Genomic DNA, 22,196 nt, shown 5'->3' with positions numbered 1-22,196 from the left:
TGGTACACTAGGTCAATTTAGCATTATGTAATTTACAGCAAACCACAGTTCAGACCATTTAGAACGCCTATTTGTTATTAAATTCCAAAAATAATTGTTAAGCACCCCCTATGGATCAAGCATTGGGGATGCACAAAAGATGCAAACACAGCAAAATCCCTAACCTCACAGAACTACTTGCATCTTACTAAGTGAGGTGGGGAGGAGTATGGTGTTTGCTCTGCCTCGTAAAGCACACAAATGCTCTCAGTAGAAGGTTCCTTTCTGCAAGGATGCTGACGCTGAGATGATGCCGGCTTGGACCAAAATGGCGGCAGTTTGAACGGTGAGTAGCAGTTTAACTGTGGATGTGCTCTGAGGTAAGAGGCAACAGAACTAACTGATGACCGGAAGTGAGGTTTGAGAACAGCGAAGAATGGACTGGAGCCTGTGCAACTGTGGAATGGAATTTGTGCAGGGTTTGGAAGCATATGAATTGGGAGAGTAGGTAGATAATATGAAGAGAAACTGTAAAATTAGGCCTTAAGTTTTAATAATCTGTTTTGTATCATTAAACTTCCCTTGGGCATATTTCCAATGATAATAACAGTCCCTTTGGCTTCTTAGGCAAATTGATAACACCAAATAGACGCATCTTGGACAACTGTAGCTAACACAGCTCCATCAAGCACTGCCTGTTCCAGGCACCGTGTAAAAGCCCCTGTAATTTATTCTACAAAACTGTCTCAAATTCTTTTTTTAAATAACTAATGCAATGCAGCCAGCGCTAGAGGTTACAATGTCTGTGATTGTTAAAAACCACTTCAAAGCTCACATAATTATTGTCATTACAAGGATTAATAATTATACTTTGAATTTTATTGGATGATGACTTAAGTGTCAAAAGGACACGCATAAAGAAGCCAAAATTTTTATCCTGCCCTAGATCATAATCTGTTCTAAGGTCATAGGAGATGACCTTGACCTAGGAGTAAAAGACTATGGAGGAAGTGTGGGTGACCTAGAATGACTTAATCCACCTAAGACTAAAGCCTGAGATAGAACAGTAGAGAATGTGGTCTGTTGTCAGGTAGCTACCTAAACAACCTAAATAATCAGCTACTGTGCTTAATGGCTATAATTTGGGGTAAGGCTGGTAATAATGGTTTATTTTTTCATGTGTTGAAGTATATGTCTGCAAAACTTACTGAATTTGGGATTCAAGATATGAGACTGTTTACAAACATAGGATGCAACAGTAAGTCAGCATAATGACTAAGTCTCTTGCAGAATAATTTAGTGGTGGTCATGAAGAGTTATAACTTGGACTTTTGAGTTTTCATTGGGCAGAAACAAACCACTCTCACTGAGTCTGTGAAGTTTCTTTTCTCTTCTAGACTCTAAGTAGTTTACACAATAAGCAGTTATTTCCATAGTAGAAATGGCCAAGATGTCTAAGCTCTGAGGTTAACCTGTCATTATGGTTAGAAATCCAGGTTGCCATTCTTCCAGATTTTCACAGCCATACCACTTTTGACCTAGCTGCTAGAAACAGAAAAGTAAATATAGTTCCTTGACCTCTCAACAAAGGCAAAAATCAACACGCTCGGGTATTTATTTCACTGGCAAGTGATCCAGCACAAAGAGTCATTATGGTGGATTTGGATAATGACAAGACTCTACAAATTTTTTTTTCCAAAGGAAGATTTTAAGCAAGAGTTCATCCATACATTGTCTCTGTCCTCTTATTTAGGACTCTGATATAAAGTACTGATTTGAAAATCTTATCTACTTCATAATTTATCAATGGCATCACATAATAATATGAAAACTCTTAGAATCGTAATTCACACCCCAAAATCAGACATCAGGCCCATGAGAGGAAATCTCATCACAAGCATATGTCGAAGGGAAGAATTCTTCCACTTAAAATTCCTTCATAACTGGGATGAGTCATTTCCTTCCCTATCTTGAAAATTACGTTTTAAACCCACCTCCTTCCATGTAACAAGACAGCTGTAACCTTTCCTAATCCCCACGGCATGGCAAGCATGGATTTCTCTATGGGGTCTGTATTTATAGCCTCTGGATATTTCTTGGGCACTGAATGACTAACTACCAGAAGAAAAGTCATCTAGATACACCCTCTTTGCTTCCTAGAAAGTGCCGAGTGTATGCACAGTCAAACCCAAAAAGAGACCCTGTTCCACTATGAGGTCCTTTTTAGCATTGTAACAAACAACATGAGTAGAAGGCAAACAGCGAGGGTTTAGACTTTAATTCTTTTTGTAATCTTCATATTTCGGTGTTGGTTTTTTTACACATGTGCACTACTGCAAACACAATATATTTTTAAAAGTCCCTTAAGCAATCATGACACGCAAGCATATAAGAACAGGGATAATCTGTTGAACTATAGAGTTAAAATTTACAAATTGGTAAAAGTCATATCAGATAAGAACTTCATGAAAAGAATGTCAAAACGGTACTCAAACGTTTTCTTTCTACACTAAAGAATCAAAGAGGCAGGGAAATTTAAAACCACTTGTCCCCCCACAAAGTCATCATTTCAAGCCATTTCCTGACATCCCTATCCATTAGTCAAATGACTCAAGCACACTGCTTTTGGGGTTCATATGCATTTTAAACGTAAATTAGTATTCTGGTACGATAACGAATTCATTTCCACCATCCCTTTGTTCAAACTTTTCAACGTTCTTTTCAAAATCCATTTACGAAAATCTAGTTTTCTACATGCTATAGACCAAATTGACCCGCCATAAAAGAAAAATTCAAACATGAAGTTTAGCTCACAAGCTGTACCAAGATTAGAAAACAAGATAAGTTGTCTCCTACCTATAGTTGTTATAACAGTGCCAGCAAAGAAGAAGGAACTTCCCAAATCCCAGTGACTGATTTGATTGGAGGTGTTTCCTAAAGGTATAATCCCTGCATTTATTGCTGCCACTATTTGCTGCAAGTTTAAAAAGAAATTTATCAGTACACATAAATCACACGGAGGCATCAAACAGCACATATTTCACCCTAGTTGACGAATTAGACAAAGAATCCATTTTAAGGCTTGCTTTTTCATTTGGAGTATACAATACAGATTAAGGCTTTCTACTAAAGAATTTAATAAGTTACATGATAAGAAAATTGTATTTGGTATCAAGTGAATGGATCTGTATGGAGCATATCATACTGCACCAATATGCATTTGTATCTCTTCTGATAGCATATTGAGTGACTTATTTGAATCAACTACTATTTTTTTAGGAAGCAACACAGAGCAAAAATATTGCACACTTACAATTTAAATAATATATAAAAGCTTCATCAAAAAGCAGGTTATTTCCAAAGTGCTAATCATTTTGAATGTTTCAGCCAAGCCTGGTTTGTGTATAGCTGTAGAGTGTATATAACAATAAGATGCTTTTTTAAAAAGGCAATAGCAATTCACTATCAAACTTAAGTTACTCCATGTATATCTAGATTCTTAAAATCTCTGCAGATTCTTTATAAATTCGATTACCATCTCATAGCATCACCAAAATATCACCAAAAGCCCCTAGATGACAATCAACAATATTCGTATAGGGACACTAGGATCTGGACACTGCCTTGAGTGGTAAGGAAAGACAGACAGAAAGATGACATTATAATCTCCCAAATCATCAGATGTTGAGCAGAGGATAGGGATATCCAGAAGAACAAAACACAGAAGAGAACATGTTAGGAGAAAATTGTGTAGTAAAAGAGAGACATACGGATTGTAGGAAAAGGTGTTTTCTGCGTATAGTTTTAGAGATCTTTATCATTTAATTTCCAGATTTTAAAATTGGAAGGAGCTTCATTTGATAGACAAGGAAATTAAATACTGAGAGAGGTAAAGTGATTTGTTTAAGCTCAGTCTACTGGCAAGTGGACAAAAACTGCACTGTGAAAACGGAGGGCACTACCCCAGAAAGTTACCGTCAGATGGAAAAGAGCATGTAATCCAGAGCTGAAAATGCAATATAAAATTACATTTGTCTGATTTGTTTTACCTTATAACCTAAAACTTTAGTAGTTCTGTGTAAAGTTAATTAAATGGCAATGCTCTCTTAAAATTTTAAACAATATAGGGACGCCTGGGTGGCTCAGTCAGTTAAGTGTCCGACTTCGGGTCAGGTCATGATCTCATGGTTTGTGGGTTCAAGCCCCGCGTCGGGCTCTGTGCTGACAGCTCAGCGCCTGGAGCCTGCTTCGGATTCTGTGTGTCCCTCTCCCTCTGCCTCTTCCCTATTTGCTCTCTCTCTCTCAAAAATAAGTAAACGTTAAAAAAATTAAAAAAAAATTTTAACAATATATATTTATTATAAAAAATTTATGAAAATACAGAAAGGCATAACAAGAATAATAAAACTTATCCACAATTCCAGACTCCAGAGATAAACACTGTTAATGTATTAAAGTATCTATTCCTGGTGTTTTGCTATACTTTTTATATGGTTGGATTTATGAAATATATGAAACATATACTCTATTTTTACTTAATATTTTTCTATATGTAGTTTTTCTTTGTCATTACCGTATTTACTTAATCACTGCCAGATATGTAGACATATAAGCTGTTCTAAAATTTCTTATTATGAAAAGTGCTGCTCTGAACATATTTATGTATAAATATATTTTTTCATTTCTGAATACTTCATTGGGACAGATTGCTAGAAATAAGTTTGCCACATTAAAAACTATGAATATTTGGGGGCACCTGGGTGGCTCAATTAATTGGTTAAGCATCTGACTCTTGATTTCGGCTCAGGTCATGATCTCACAGTTTGTGAGATGGAGCCCTGCTTCCCGCTCTGTGCTGACACTTCAGAGCCTCCTTGGGACTCTCTCTCTCTCTCTCTCTCTCTGTTTGGCCCTCCCTGGCTCACACGCATGCACGTGCTGTCTCTCTCTCTCTCTCAAAATAAATAAATAAACATTAAAAAAAGATTATGAATATTTTAACGTTCTTGATATATAGTAGCAAGCAGCTGTCCAGGAAGGTTGTTACAATTTACAACTGCACTCCCAACAATTTACAAGTGCTTAGCAATGCTATTACCTCTAATATTAATATTTTATCCTTAGTGAATTGATAAGAATTGTTTACATTTATATATCCTTTACTGTGTGTAAAGGTAAATAACAATGCTTCCTTTATTATCCATTAAATGTACACAAATATAGATAAATGCACATATATGCACACAGCACACAATGAAGCTAATTTTGAACATATTTCCACTGTTTGGATATATATGAAATCTATAAATTAATTAAGGAAACTGAACATTAATGCATAGAGAAACTTCCTATCACAGAACATGGTATGAATCTCCAGTGATTGAGTCCCCTTTAATTTCCTGAAATAAAGTACTTATATATGCTTCACATAGGTCTGTAAGGTTATTCTTAAGTATTTTATGTTTTTTCATTTTAAATTATAACTAGTCATAGCTGCTGAATACACAAATACATATTGCCTATTCTCTGCACTAGTAATTCTCATTTTTTTTTCTCAAAACCACTGTATAGTCTCAAAAGTTATTGAAGGCATCAAGGAGGTTTGTATATATGAGCTATAACTTTTGATATTTACTATATTTATTGGAATTTCTAATTTTCAAAACGTTTTGATTAATTCATGTAAAAATAAAATAAGGCCATTATACATTAACATAAGTAACCTACGTTTATGAAGATTATTATGTTTTCCAAAACAAAAAAAATAGTGAGAAGTGAGGCACTGTTTTGTAACTTATAAATCTCTTTTTTTTTCAATATATGAAGTTTATTGTCAAATTGGTTTCCATACAACACCCAGTGCTCATCCCAAAAGGTGCCCTCCTCGATACCCATCACCCACCCTCCCCTCCCTCCCACCCCCCATCAACCCTCAGTTTGTTCTCAGTTTTTAAGAGTCTTTTATGCTTTGGCTCTCTTCTACTCTAACCTCTTTTTTTTTTTCTTCCCCTCCCCCATGGGTTCCTGTTAAGTTTCTCAGGATCCACATAAGAGTGAAACCATATGGTATCTGTCTTTCTCTGTATGGCTTATTTCACTTAGCATCACACTCTCCAGTTCCATCCATGTTGCTACAAAGGGCCATATTTCATTCTTTCTCATTGCCACATAGTACTCCATTATGTATATAAACCACAATTTTTTTATCCATTCATCAGTTGATGGACATTCAGGCTCTTTCCATAATTTGGCTATTGTTGAGAGTGCTGCTGTAATTATAAATCTCTTAAATATCCTGCTTGATAGAAAACATTTAGATTCTAATATATGCTTCTGTGTTCAACCTACTGGAGAGCACATCGCATAGCCTCTGGAAAAACTCCACTGTAAACTCATGAGGCAATGAGCGCAGAAAAGGCAAAAACATCTCAGTATTTTCAAAAAAATAGCTTTGACCACATCAAACCTCTGAAAGGGTCTTGGGACCACATCTTGAGAATCTGCTATATACTGAACTCGTATTTTTCTTTTTTTGTCTGATTTTGTTTTCTACCTGGAGAACCAAAGTAAGCAAGCATATAGCTTACAAATAATGGCATTTTATCTCTGCATCTTCCAAAAGTTATGTTTTATTACCTTTCATCTCTTATTACATTGGCCAGCATCTCCAGAGCAATGTTAAATAAAAATAATTGAGAGCAGACTTGTTTGTTTTTTGTCACATAAAAAGTGGTTTTAGTGTTTTATCATTAAATATATTTACTATTGGCAAGGAAATGGTATTTAATTAAATAATTACAAGAGCAGACAAATAAAAGGGACACATAAACAGAACTTAAAAGCCTAAAAATGTCTTTGGAAATATTTTAAGATAGCAATAAACATACAAGGGATGTCCACACAAACATTAGAAGCACAGGCACAATAATCTCTAGCTTTGCAACTCCCAGGAAAACTAATGCTTCCAGTAAAAAAAACAAGGAAAAAGAGGTTGGGATTTAGATAGATTATAACTGCATCCAAAGTATAGTTTTATATTTTAGAGACATTTCGTTAACACATTCATTTATTCAAAAATATTTATCAACTGTTTATGATGCTAGGTAATGGGGAAACAACAGAGAAGTAACAAAAAATAAGGGTGATAAAGTGATAGGTGAAAAAAGATAAAACACGTCTTTAGACTCCACCCTATTAAATAACATTATTTGATTGACTAGATGCAAGCTAATTTTGCCAACAATTGACTTAAAACAGCCTACGTGGTCAGCACCATTATTTTAGCCCATTCTTTTGCTTCTCAATGATGAGGTGCAACATTACCCAGACACTGGGATAACATCCACAAGTTATTTAAATGCAAAGGAAGCAAATGTAGACTCAGAAACAGTAATGCTTGGCAATGTGTGGGTTGTAGATAGTTATCACAGAGCTTGAGATGGAACTGGTGACATGTCAGATCACTCACTATGAGAATGAGTCTACCATGAGGTTCCTAAATTGGAATATTCTTACGATTTTATTTTATGTTTTTGTACAAGGTCTCTTGGTCAACAGCTACAAGAAACTGCATGCCCTTTGACAAGTGTACTGATAGAGATCTAAGAGTCTCTGCAATTTCATCAATTCAGGCCATCAAAGCATTTAACAAATGCCTTCGTTAAAACTGTTTGTGCATGTGCCATATAATGTGACTAAAGTAACAATCATGTCATCAATAATAACTTTTGTGGACAATTGAGTCATGTTGATAAGTTACGAATAAAGTGAATTGTTTAGATGAGAATAAAGGACATTTTGGTCCTATAAATTTAATCCTAACATATTATTACTTGAAGTCTTGATTAAGGAAGGGCTTCCAAACTTAAAATATACAATTAGAAACAGTATAAGATAATCTTGTTTGGATTCACATTTCATTTTTGCTCTTCAGTATATAGACAATCATAGAACGTGCGTTAAGAAAAAGAAGGTGAATACATGGTTCTACTCAAGAATATAAACTGTAACTTCAGAAACAGAGCTCTGAGAGCTTTATACTCACTAAGCTGATAAAGGTGATTACTCATAACAGTTATGATGAAAAATCCGAGTTCCATGACAGCGATGTCTTTAGAACAGAAGTTCACAGAGTTCTACTGTGATTTTGTGCCTACTTGAATTGTAAGACGTTGATATCTCAATGTCATTTGGAGTTTTGGAACCATTTTCAGCTTTGACACCAAACACTGATAGGACACACTTATTTGTAATTGTATGAGACTAACCTCGGAACGCAAGGCAATCATTGACTATCATGAAAATGTTCCCGTGAGCCCAATACCTAGGAACAACTTTTTCATCTGGTAAAAGGTACCTGACTAGCTATTTTGTCATTGAAGGAAATTATGTTGAAAATTAAGTAACCTTTCGTACCCATCAGTAAGTAACCCATCAGTACACCTGATGAATGTACTGTTTTCAGAGTGGGTTATATCATAGATCTTAAAACACAGGTCACACTGGAGGCTCTGATTTCGCTTTTTCCCCCCTTACTCAGATGCTCAGATGTTCATGCTCATCTCAACAATACAGAATGTTCTGAAGGAATGCCTTCTCCAAATTCCTCCTCTGTTAATATTGTAATCATGACTTCATTAAAATACATTTTCATACCTCTAATCCTAAAAGTAAAGTCACATTAAAGTTTTAAATGATGTAAAAATTCTAAACTGCGGGTATCAACTATTAGCTCCCAACTGGGTTATACCAATGATGTCTGTATCATTGACATATCATTGACGTGGCTCAATGACAACTTCTTTTGGCTGGGTATTTAAGACGGACCTCATGTTTTTCTCATATGGAAAAGAACACTATTTCCAATCATTGACATCAGGGGCCAAATCCAGTTATACTTACACTGGCATCTGTATTATTAAACAGTTCCTTAACGAGAAACATAAGTATTATCTTGCCAGATTTCCGTAAGGAACAATTACATATCTTTTTGTGCCACTATTTGCTCGTGGAGGAGCAAGTTTTATTCCGAGAGGGGCCTAGCCTTGAGGAAAAGAATTAAATCACACATTCACAACACCTCATCTGAACACTTCAAGTATGCAAGCAAGATTATTTTGAAAGACTTGAAGAGTCCATAATGAGAAAAGCGAAATAATAATTGATGCTCTCATTGCCAAAGAACTTTGTGAGAAGACATAGCAGTAGGTATCATTACTATGTATTGTTATACCACAAAAATAGTCATCATTCATCAATTATACACCGTGACGTATGAGTACCATTGCCAAAAGCTACAGGATCATTGTTGATCCCATTCTTAATCTTCTGGGTATATGTCAACACCATGATCACCTAATGTCAGATGATGTGAACTGCTTTCAAGGGTCCTGCTGATAAATCCAGAGACTATCTCAAGATGGCCTTTACTCTTACAAGCACATAATTCACATACATCACTGTGGAGCCTAGGCAACCCTGACTGGTATATTTGAATCAATGCAAAGTCACATTTGTTTGTGTATTTCCTAATAGTTTTTTTTTTTTTTTTACAGTTTATACATTTAGAGAGAGACAGAGAGAGACAGAGAAAGACACACAGAGAGAGAGAGGGGGGAGAGAATGAGCTGAGGAGGGGCAGAAAGAGAGGGGGACAGAAGATCCAAAGTGAGCTCTGTGCTGACAGCAGTGAGCCTGATGCAGGGTCCGACCTCACGAACCGTAGGATCATGACGTGAACTGAAGTCGGACGCTTAAAGAACTGAGCCACCCAAGAGCCCCTAAGAGTCCTTTATTTTTTTTAATTTTTTTTTCAACGTTTCTTATTTATTTTTGGGACAGAGAGAGACAGAGCATGAACGGGGGAGGGGCAGAGAGAGAGGGAGACACAGCATCGGAAACAGGCTCCAGGCTCCGAGCCATCAGCCCAGAGCCTGACGCGGGGCTCGAACTCCCGGACCGCGAGATCGTGACCTGGCTGAAGTCGGACGCTTAACCGACTGCGCCACCCAGGCGCCCCCCTAAGAGTTCTTTTAAACTTGATTGGCCATATCTATCTGAAATGTTCTTTACAGGTATAATTTGCACAAGAAGCTTCTCCTCTGATGTCAGTGACATGTGGTAGTCTTTAATCACTGGGACTGCTTCTTGGACATATCAAATTAGGTTCAACTGAAAGGGAGCATCATAGATCTTGAGTGTAAACTTACATACAGAAGAATCCCATGCTACGTCCTTTGTATTACTGGGAAAAATGCCCAGAAACTATGGGCAGAAAATGCTTCTTCACTTTTTTGTCCTTTCATGGTATTCTGGAAGCTAAAGTAATGACACTGGCTTCCTTGCATGAGATAATATTTCTGTCAGAGTACCACTTGGGACCATTGACAGTCCAGCGAGGGAGGAAACAACTTCTTGAAAACCACACTGTATTACCATATTGATCCACAAGACTATCCTAGTCCAGCGGCAGCTCTCAGCTAATGACAGTACTAGGTTGAACCATATAAAATTGCCAACAGCTGGGGCGCCTGGGTGGCGCAGTCGGTTAAGCGTCCGACTTCAGCCAGGTCACGATCTCGTGGTCCGTGAGTTCGAGCCCCGCGTCAGGCTCTGGGCTGATGGCTCAGAGCCTGGAGCCTGTTTCCGATTCTGTGTCTCCCTCTCTCTCTGCCCCTCCCCCATTCATGCTCTGTCTCTCTCTGTCCCAAAAATAAATAAAAAATGTTAAAAAAATAAAAAAAAAAAAAATAAAATTGCCAACAGCTAAGCCCTTCTGGGTCTATAAGATGGTAATTTCATATTAGCATACAAGAGAATAGCATGTAATAACATGCTAACTTTCATTTCGGTGGGATATTTATTACTGCAGCATTAAAGCTAATTCCTGGGGCGCCTGGGTGGCGCAGTTGGTTAAGCGTCCGACTTCAGCCAGGTCACGATCTCGCGGTCCGGGAGTTCGAGCCCCGCGTCAGGCTCTGGGCTGATGGCTCGGAGCCTGGAGCCTGTTTCCGATTCTGTGTCTCCCTCTCTCTCTGCCCCTCCCCCGTTCATGCTCTGTCTCTCTCTGTCCCAAAAATAAATAAACGTTGAAAAAAAAAAAAAGCTAATTCCCATAAGCAGGAACTGTGAATATCAAATCAATCTATTACGTTCTTGCTTATAGTTCTATGTGAAGAATATATACATCTTAGATTGATTAAAACCCTGTATGGCTGAGAATACTGTTTTGAGAAAACATGGGCCAACTGATGAATTCTTATTGGGGATTCCAGTTGTGTCCAACTTTTGCATATATCTGAAAAGGCAGGAGTTTTATCTAATAGTTAAGATGTTTATATTTTGTAAAAGGACATTTAGATATTCATCATTTGCTATCAAATATTGCATATAGTATACATTCTAGCCTCCAATTTGATAAAGGAACTTGAGACACATTACATGAAATTTAGTTTTTCAGAAATTCTGTAGTTATGCAGAGATAAAACTTTTGTTTTAGCTAGGAAAAGTAGAGGAATCTACATAAATCCCTGAAAGAATGAGAAATTCCAAAATTACATTCCACAGTTAAATAAACTGTTATATACAAGTATTGACAAAGGTTAGATTTTTAAACTAGCATCGATAATCTTTTTCCTTTGAGAAAATATATTACTGATTTCTGTGGAGAAAGAAAATGGAGTAGTACATTTGCATATTTTATACAGAACACAGGTGATTAAACCATTCTAAATTTAGAGCCTGGTAAAGAAGCAAGTTTTCAAGGTTTCTCCAGTGTATATCTTTTAAGTAAGAAAGGTAATGCTATGATGTTTTTAATCTACTATTCTTGCTGGATACAATTTGAATCAGAATACATTTCATGTTTTTTTTTTTAATTTTTTTTTTCAACGTTTATTTATGTTTGGGACAGAGAGAGACAGAGCATGAACGGGGGAGGGGCAGAGAGAGAGGGAGACACAGAATCGGAAACAGGCTCCAGGCTCCGAGCCATCAGCCCAGAGCCTGACGCGGGGCTCGAACTCCCGGACCGCGAGATCGTGACCTGGCTGAAGTCGGACGCTTAACCGACTACGCCACCCAGGCGCCCCAACATGTTTTTTTTTTAAAAGGCTTTAAAAATCTTTGAATGTATTTCCATGTAATCCATTACCTATGTTTAATCGCACATTAATTAGAAACTTTTTTTTTTAATTATTTTTTTTTAATTTTAGGGCGAGAGAGAGAGCGTGAGTCAGGGGGAGGGGCAGAAGGAAAGCGAGAGAATCTTAAGCAGGTTCCACGCTCAGCGTGGAGCAACCTGGACCCTGGAGTCATGACCTGAGCCAAAATCCAGAGTCAGACACTCACCTGACTGAGCCACGCAGGCATCCCCAATTAGAAACTCCTTATAAAGAAGCATCCTTTTTTTAAAAAAACAAAAAACTTAATTCTTTCTTTTTTTTTTTTTTAAAGCAAGCTCTACATTAAATGTGGGGCTTGAACTCACAACCCTGAGATCAAGAGTTGCGCGCTCTACCAACTGAACCAGCCAGGTGCCCCCCAAAACTTAATTCCTATAACCTAGAAAAGGATAGCATTTCCTAAGGGAAGCAGTTTCCGCATACTAGATGTTAGAAAGCACCTTTAAAAATAAACATCTTGCTTACCTTCCCATGTCTTTCCTTCTATTTACAGATTATACCATCGCATGTCAAAGCTATTTTTATACAGACTAATGAAATGTACAGCTTTTTTCTTGCTCTTTTTAAAGTGTAAATTTATTTCCTATTAGCAGGAACAAAAACTTAAAATCCAGAGTAGGAAAGAACAGGGAGTGAGAGATGGATGTCATCAACAGAGCCCAAAGCAAGAGGCATACTTCTTGGTATAAGAGCTGCCTTCCTTGGTTATATCCACTTTGGAATACAATTTTAGTGGTAAAATTAATGTACAAATGACTGGATTTTGGAAAAATAAGAATAAAAAAATCACTCACAGTCCCTAAAACCATTTTTGAACATACATATATATTCAACTTTTGGTTTTGTTAACAATTATCCATTAAATGTGCTTTCAACTATATTCATATCACATAAGATTTCATAAGGCATTTTGAAGCCATTAATACCTTATTTCATAGTCATCAATACCTCACTGAGTAGCTACATGTAAAATAGTTCACATAACCAACCTTCTACTAATGAATACATTTGGATGACTGTATCCAAGTTCAAATGACCATTGGCAAAGTTGTTATAGAGATGATTTATACATCAGACAAGGACGGAACATGAAACACTACAATTCTGTTATTCTTGGAGTCCTGCATGAAATCACACTGTGGTATAGAAAGGATAAAATGTGGTCAAGACCCTGAGTCCTTGCAACTCTGGAGAGCCAGAAAAATACATGTGAAGCAAGCATACTAAAATATGCATTCCCACAGCTATGCGTGCTTCCATATTTTCCTGGATTCCATATTATTTCTAGGGTATATTAATATTCTACCAGAATATTAATCTCTGTCTATCTTTCTGGTCCCTTCCACCTCATCTCAGCATAAGTACAGGCAGTAGAAAAGAGATTAATAAAAGAATAGGACAATATGGAGAAAGAAGGAGGTAGAACAAGAAGTCAGGAAGAAACAAAAGAGCAAGTAGGGGGCAGGGGGCGGGGGGAGATAAAAGATAACAAAGACGAGACAGTTCTAGGAGAATAAGATAGGAACTTAATTCAAGTCATAGTCACTCTGTCTAGGAAGTTCTTTTAAAGGAGGTTGTCCTTAAAATAGGATGCAAGTAGGCAGAAAACTGAGATCAAGAAGGCACAGTATCTAAGACAATATTTTTATACCATTTTGCCTGGGGCATGCCACACTAACCATCATTTATTCATGCGCTGTTTTAAAGGCCCGAAGTTCGAAACTGATGAGAAAAAGAAATAGCCCAAAATGACGCAAAGCGAATTTTACTCTGTCAGTTACGTGGATCCATAGAATTCCCAAATTCAGAGATTCTGATGGCTTTTTCGTAAAACACCACTGATCTCTAATTCAGTTGGTTTTCCAGCACACTTAAGCCCATATTTCCATAACAGATACAAATTTAAACAAAAAAGTACTTTAACCTATATAAAAGTCATCGCAGAGGAAATGGGGAAATTATTCGAGTCTCCACAGAAAAGCAACCCTTTTCTTTATTATAGGTTTCTAAAACAAATGATTTTTTTTCTCGCCTTTTCTGAATTTGTAACTAAAAGATCATAGCAAGGACGGAAAATCTCAGGTTCTGAAAATGCACACACACAGCCAACAAAGTGACCAGCTAAGGAAATTTGTGTTTGAATAAATCAAACTTCCCATTACCAAAATCAGTCATCAGTAAGGGCAAAATATCACATTACTAGCATATTTCAATAATATTCGGATCGGCAGTTCCTCTGTTTCAGCCCCTCCCCATTAAATTTAATGTATTTCTTACTTCAACTGAGCTGACTCACTGCCATTAATAAGTCTAAAAGAAATGACTATGCCTTCAGGTTCCAGGGAAAATTTCTTAATACACTGCAGGTTAGTTTACTAATGACTCGCTAACGTTACACAGAGAAAAGGAAGTCTGGCAAAACTGCTTAATATGTTTATATTTCTTGGCTCAATGTCACAAAATCAAGACAGCAAAAATAGTATATGAATAACTTCCCAAAACGTAGTGATTCATACCCATCCTGTCTGAGCTTCTTAGCTTTCCTCCAAGTTTTCCTCGTATTTCTCAATTACACACCCATACACTCACCAGTCGTAGCAAATACTGAACTGGTTGAAATCCATTTTCTTGGGCGCCTGGGTGGCGCAGTCGGTTAAGCGTCCGACTTCAGCCAGGTCACGATCTCGCGGTCCGTGAGTTCGAGCCCTGCGTCAGGCTCTGGGCTGATGGCTCGGAGCCTGGAGCCTGTTTCCGATTCTGTGTCTCCCTCTCTCTCTGCCCCTCCCCCGTTCATGCTCTGTCTCTCTCTGTCCCAAAAAATAAATAAAAACGTTGAAAAAAAAAATTAAAAAAAAAAAGAAATCCATTTTCTTGAGAAACAGGAACCTGATAGAATGTCTTCTATTTTTCTAAGCCGACTGGAATGATAGAGCTACCCTTTGACACCTGTCCAGTAGTTATTGCACAAAAATGCAATTAAACTCTTCCCTCGGGCACCTCTCAGACTGATTTAAGAGTGTCACACACCACAATGATCAGCACTGAAAACGAGCCTGGCATCTTTCCTCATGTTTTCTACATTAGTCATTCACATATGCGGTATTGTTCATCTTCATTCACACAAGGATACCAATCCCAAGAGCAATTCGGAGCACTGGCAACCTTTGAAAGGGAAGATGCTTCAAAATCCACATGATAAGCATGACAGTGGAGGGTCTTCCTTCCTCAAAGATGCCATTGCTAGGGCAGTCTTTAGTGGGGGGTGGGGTCTAATGCCTGGAGGCGTATCAGGTTGGCCCAACATCCTTAGCGATCATCACTTCTCCTGCCCCCAGACTCCTTCCAACCAAGCATGTGTTTATGTTGGTGGAACAAGTATGATAGGTTTAAACTGGGCAGGGAGAGACAGAGAGAGAGAGAGAGAATGAGAGAGAGAGAGAGGGAGAGAAAAGTACATAACATGCAGTCACTGGCAGGTCCAGAGTGCTGGCATCAGGAGATGACTGAATACACCTAAGTGTCACTCAATTTTCATTTTTAATCACCTGCTGTATCTGCTGTGCATCTACTGGGTGTCCTCTAGATAGCTTTGTCTCCTTAAGGAACTATTTGGACTCAGCAGTGCAAGACTGATGTACTTCACCATCTCATAAAATTAACCCTGTGACCATTACCAAATAAATATATATAACTTAACAGGAATCATATATACATATATATACATATACATACATATATACACATATACATACATATGTGCATATACACACATATGTATATACATGTATATATGTATACACACATATATGTATATATGTATTATGCATGTGTGTGTGTGTGTATATATATATATATATATATATATATAATTTACCTTCCACCGAAGCTGAAGCATGGAGAGACTAAACACATCACTAGTTCAAAGTAAGTAAAAATGATAATTAACCTAGAAAACCAGCCTCTCGTCTTGGTGATACAGTTTAGCTGTACTGTGGCTTTGGTCAACTAGCTTTCGACATAGTTATCATTTATAGTATTGTTTTTATGTGAAATCACATGGGACGTCCCAAGCAATAAATACATTCATAAATAAATTTTTAAAGAGAATCCAATCGTCAGTTTGAAGTTGGGGTGAGCATTTTGTTTATTTTATCCCCATGTGTCTAATGTATCCCAAACGGTCCTTAGGCCTTATCCTAAATGTTTACGTCACACACAGCCTCTGTGTCTAGTGTAATGCTAACTGCTCAAGAAGTATTTGTGGTATATTTTGTGCTTACTGATTCCTAAGTACGCAGTGGTTACAATTGTGAACCGATGGGATACAGCACTAACTGTATACTACACGTCACAGTGAAGACAGTAAGTTAACACTTGACACAGCTAATCGCTCCGACCCGGCAGCACGTCTTCACTTGGCCCACAGAACACCACCCTCTCTAGCTTTCTCAGGCTCCCTGAAGGATGTCTCATTCCCTTCACTTTTGAGCCTCTGGTTCTGTTCTCCACCCATCCAACACTCCTAGGTGATTTCATTTAAACTCAAGGCTCTCGATATCGTCAGTATGCTGACACCTCCCAAATGTGTTGTTCATTCTGGACTGCTTCCCTACCTGGGTGTCTAAAAGGCAATTAAATTTTATATTTAAAAAAAAATAATAATAAATAAATAAACATTAAAAAAAATAAAAAGAATAAAACAACAACAACAACAACAACAAAGGCAATTCAAACCGACCATATGCCAGAATGAATTCCCAACTTCCTCCCTGAAACCCGCTCCACCTGAGTTTTCCCTGGGTCATTAATTGGCAGCTTTAGTTTTCCAGTTCTTAGAGCCCAAAACCTATATTTGGAAGGCACCATCCTTGACTTCTTTCCCTCGCACCTCACATCAAATTCCATGAGCTTTAACTTCAAAATATCCCATTTAATCCCATCTCATCACATCCACTGCTTCTACTTCTGTCCTCATATAAGGCCACCACCACCTCCCTCCGGGTTCCAACTTTGTCCACGTACATCTGTTCCTCCCAGGGTAACCACAGCAATGCCTTTAAGTCATAAGTCAGATCATGTACTTGCCCTTTTCTCTACCTGGAATAACTTCCCTCAGTATCCACAAGTCTATTCACAGTCGACTATTTATTGTTTTTCAGGTTGTGCTAAAATACATGAATTCCTTCATGTGCCAATTTAATTGGCCCAGACAGCAATTCTGTAGCATGTAGCCTCTATTACTTTTTGAAAACACTCAGAATTGTTTGAAATTACCTTATATGCTTATTAGTTTACTTATTTTTTGTTCCCATAATTGTAAGAAACTTACTTGAGTTGCTCTTGGCTTTAAAACCCATAACCTCAAGAGAGGAGAGATGATATCAGCAAAATGGTGAAAGAGGAAGCCCCCAGATCCACCTCCTCCAACAGAGATACTGGGTCAACAGTGCACAGACCAATTCCCTTAATGAGAAATCCAGAAATCAGTTAAGAGGCTCCTGGACTCCAAATGAGCACAAAACCAGTCACATCAAAGCTGGGAGGAAAATTCACTCCCCCTAGTTTAGCATGGTGCAACTGTGAGAAAACTCCTAGCCCCCAGCTTCTCCCTGAGTAGGCAAAGAGTTGGATTAAGGGGTTCTGGATTAAGGGGTACTGCTCAAGGGATTGGTTTTTGCCTTGCTATGTCAGAGTACTGATGAAGCCTGGCACCCTCTAGATGCCTAGGGGACAATGACAACACTATGAGCTAGGCGGCTTGCTTCTGCTCCAGAGGACCTACAGTCTGGCAGACATGGGCCAGTAGAGCTTGGCAACCTCTCCCTTAGGGGAAAAGGGAAAAGTGGAGCATGTGTCCAACACTCTGGCTTTTGAAGGGGCTACACAAAGGATTGGTTTATGTCTTGCCCAATTCAGAGCACTGGCTGATGGGATACAGTCTACTCTAAAAACTGCAAGACCACTGAGAATAACAAAACCCTGGGAGGCTTGCAATAGCTCAAGAAAAATTGCAGTACTTCAGACAGACACCAGAGGTAGCAAGAGATTACAAGCTCCTGAAAAAAAACTGGCAAATCCATGTAACTGGGAATTTACATGCACAAGTTCAGAGAAACACATCCACAGAAAAGACATGAGAGGCCTATAGAATCTCAAGGGAGAAAGCTTCTCCCTGTACATAGTCAGATTGTAAAGACTGAGAGAGGTGGCTGTTTTACCAAATGTGTAGATCACAACACAAAATTACAAGGCATATGAAGAAATAGGAAACCACGATTCAAAGGAACAAAATAGATGTCCAGAAATGAACACTGAAGAAACAAAGGTATATGAATTACCTCAAAGAATTCAAAAGAACCATGATAAAGATGTTCAGTGGGTTCAGAAAGCAATGCATGAACAAAATGGGAATATCAACAAAGAGATGGAAAATATAAAAGAAAACTAAACAGAAATTTAGGAGCTGGAGAACACAATAACCCAACTGTAAAATCTCTTACAGGAATTTAACAGCAGACCTGATTGAGCAGAAGAATCAGAGAACTCCAAGGCAAGACATTTGAAATTATCCAGTCAAAGGAACAAAAAGAAAGACAATGAAAAAGAGAGAAGAAAGTTTAAGGGATTTATGGTCTACTATCAAGCTGACTCAAAGTCATACACCCAAAGTTCCAGAAGTAGAAGAGAAAAAGAGGAAAGGAGCTTATCTTAAGACATAATGGCTGAAAACTTCCTAAATCTGTGGAAGAAAATGAACATCCAGGTTCAAGAAGACCGAAAGACTCCAAATAGAATGAATTATAAAAGTCCACACCCAAGGCACATACAATCAAATTGTTAAAAGTCAAAATCAAAGAGACAATTTTGAAAGCAGCAAAACAAAAGTAACTCATTGCATGCAAGGGTGCCCCTGTAAGACTATAAGCATATTTCTCAGCAGAAAACCTGTAGGGCAGAAAAGAATGGGATGATAGGTTCAAAGAAAGAAAAAATTGCCACCCAGGTTTACTATACCTGGTAAAACTGTCCTTCAAAAATGAAACATAAATATTTTCCTGGATAAGCAAAAGCTAATGGAGTTCATGACTCCTCAACCTGCCTTACAAGAAATGCTAAAAGGCATCCTTCAAGTTGAAGTAAAAGGCTGTTAAAGTGCAACAAGAAAGTACATGAAAGTATGAACGTAACTGGTAAAGATAAATAGGTAGACAAATATAGAGTACCATTGAACTGTAATGGTGATGCATAACAGTTTTAATTGTGATATAGAAGTTAAAACATGAGTATACAAAATAACTGTAACTACAAAAATGTGTTCGTGGATACAAAATTAAAAGTCTTATTTGTGACCTCAATAACACAAACTTTGGTGGGGGGAAAAAAGAAGAGTTTGGTATGCAATTGTAGTTAAGTTGTTATCAGCTTAAAATAGAGTGTTGTAACAACAAGATGTTTTATATAAACACAATGGAAACCACAAAGATAATACCTACAGAAAATTTTCAAAAGAAAAGGATAAAGAAGTTAAAAAAAATCATTACACAAAAAACATCAAAAACAAAGAAGATAGCAAGAGAGGAAAAGAGTGATAAAAAAGCTATAAGACCAACAGGATACAATTAACAAAATATTAACAGTAAGTTCTTTCCTATTGGTAATTATCTTAAATGTAGATGGGTTCAAAGATATAGTCAAAAGAGACAGAGGGGCTGAATGGATTTTAAAAAAGATTCAACAATATGCTGTCTATAAGAAACTGCTTTAGGTTTAAGGTGATACACAGACTGAAAATGAAAAAGTAGAAAAAGATTTTCCATTCAAATGGTAGCCAAGGGACAGCATGTATGGCCATACTTATACAAAACAATATAAACTTTAAGTCAAAAACTGTCACAAACAACAAAGAAGGTATTATATAATGATTAAAGGTCCAATTCCCTAGTAAGATGTAACAATATAAATATATATGCACCCAACATCAGAGTGCTCAAATATATCAAGCGACCACTGACAGAACTGAAAGAATAAATAGACAGCAACACCACAATAACAAGAGATATCAATGCCCCACTTTCAATAATGGATTGAATATCCAGACAAAAGATCAATAATGAAACAGAAGACATGAACAACACTATAAACCAAATGGGCCGAACAGACATATGCAGAACCTACCAGTCAACAAAAAATACACACACACAAAAAATAATAATACATGTTTTTCTTAAGTACACACAGAATCTTTTCCAGAACAGATTACATGTTGGGTTCAAAAAAAGTCTTAACAAATTCAAGAAGACCAAAATCATACCAAGTATCTTTTCTGACCAAAATGGAATGAAACTAGAAATCAACACCAGAGGGAAAACTGGATAATTCATAATTATGTGGAACTTAAACAACACACTCCTGGATAACCAATGGGTTGAAGAAGAATCAAAAGGGAAATTAGAAAATGTCCTGAGACAAATGGAATGAAAACAGAGCATAATAAGACATATGAGTTGCAGCAAAAGTAGTACTAGGAGGGAAGTCTATAAGCAGTAAACACCATCATTAAAAAAGAAAGATCTCAAATATTAAGAACCTAACCATACACCTCAAAGAACCAGAAAAAGAACAAACTAAACTAAAAATTAGCAGAAAGAAGGAAATTTTAATAAAGATTACAGCAGAAATAAGTGAAATAGAGAATGAAAAACCATAGCAAAAATAAGAGGTTTTTTTTTTAAGATAAAAGAAATTGACAAATCTTGCTAGACTAAGAAAAACACAAGGAATCTCAAATTAAATAAAATCAGAAATAAAAGAGTGGACATCACAACCAATGCCACAGAAATATAAAGGATTATAAGAAACTACTATGAAAAATTATACCCAGCTAATTGGATAACTTAGAAGAAATAGATAAATTCCTAGAAACAGACAATCTGCCAATACTAAATTATGAAAAAACAAAATATATACATACCTAAACTAGTAAGTAGATTGAATCAGTAATCAAAACCTCCCAACAAAGAAAAGGTCAGGGCCAGAGGATTCACTGATGAATTCTACTAAACATTTAAAGAATTAACACCAATCCTTCTTGGACTCTTTCAGAAAACTGAAAAGGAGGGAACATTTCCAAACTCATTTTACAGAAGCAGCATTACTCTGATACCAAAGCCAGACAGACACTATAAGAAGAAACTACAGTCCAATATCTCTGATGAATGAAGATGCAAACATCTTTGACAAAACACTAGCAAATTGAATTCAACAGCACATTAAAAGGATCATACACCATGACCGAGTGGGATTTATTGCTGAGATGCAAAGACGTTTCAATACATGAAATTTAATCAATATGATACACTGCATTAACAGAACAAAGGATAAAAATCACATGATTGTCTCAAGAGAAAGAGAAAAAACATTTGACAAAAGCCAACAACCTCTATGATAAAAATTCTCAGCAAACTAGAAATAGAAGAACATTAGCTCAACAAAGTAAAGGCCATATATGAAAGTCCACTCCTAACATCATCCCCAATAATGAAAAACTGAAAGTTTTTCTTCTAAGATCAGGAACAAGGCAAAAAAAAAACCTCACTCTGACTACTTCTATTCAACAAAGTACTAGAAGTCCTCATGAAAGCAATACAACAAGAAAAGAAATACAAGGCATTCAAATTGGAAAGGAAGAAGTCAAAGTATTTCTGTTCAAATTCCATGATCTTACGTGTAAAAAAACCCAAAAGATTCCACAAAAAACTGCTAGTACTAAGAAATGAATTCAACAAAGCTACAGAATACAAAATCAACATAAGAATCACTGTGTTTCCATACTAACAGTGAACAATCCAAAAGGAGATTAAGGAAACTTTCCCATTTACAATAGCATTAAAGAGAATAAAATACTTAAGAATACATTTAACAAGGTAGTGAATGCTTTGTATAATAAAAACTATTACATTTGCTTAAAGAAATTAAAGAAGACAAATAAGTGGAAAGATATCCTATGTTCATGGATTAGAAGACTTAATATTGTTA

General features: G+C 36.9%; 1 protein-coding gene across 2 annotated transcripts in view; it reads right to left on the bottom strand.

The window, feature by feature from the left end:
• KCNK2 (potassium two pore domain channel subfamily K member 2) overlaps window positions 1–22,196 on the bottom strand; it is a 125,950-nt gene that overhangs the window by 83,989 nt on the left and 19,765 nt on the right. For both annotated transcript variants that reach the window (XM_047076846.1, XM_047076847.1), the window contains exon 3: window positions 2,836–2,953. In XM_047076846.1, coding sequence (XP_046932802.1) covers window positions 2,836–2,953 — 118 coding nt within the window. The remainder of the gene's footprint in view (window positions 1–2,835; window positions 2,954–22,196) is intronic.

The sequence above is a fragment of the Lynx rufus genome, unplaced genomic scaffold, assembly GCF_022079265.1.
Source record: "Lynx rufus isolate CCGP_SWC_20201006 ecotype Redwood Valley unplaced genomic scaffold, mLynRuf1.p SCAF_15, whole genome shotgun sequence".
NCBI classification, from domain to species: Eukaryota; Metazoa; Chordata; class Mammalia; order Carnivora; family Felidae; genus Lynx; species Lynx rufus.
Note: the sequence above shows the minus strand (reverse complement) of the source record. Positions and strands in the feature narration are given on the sequence as shown.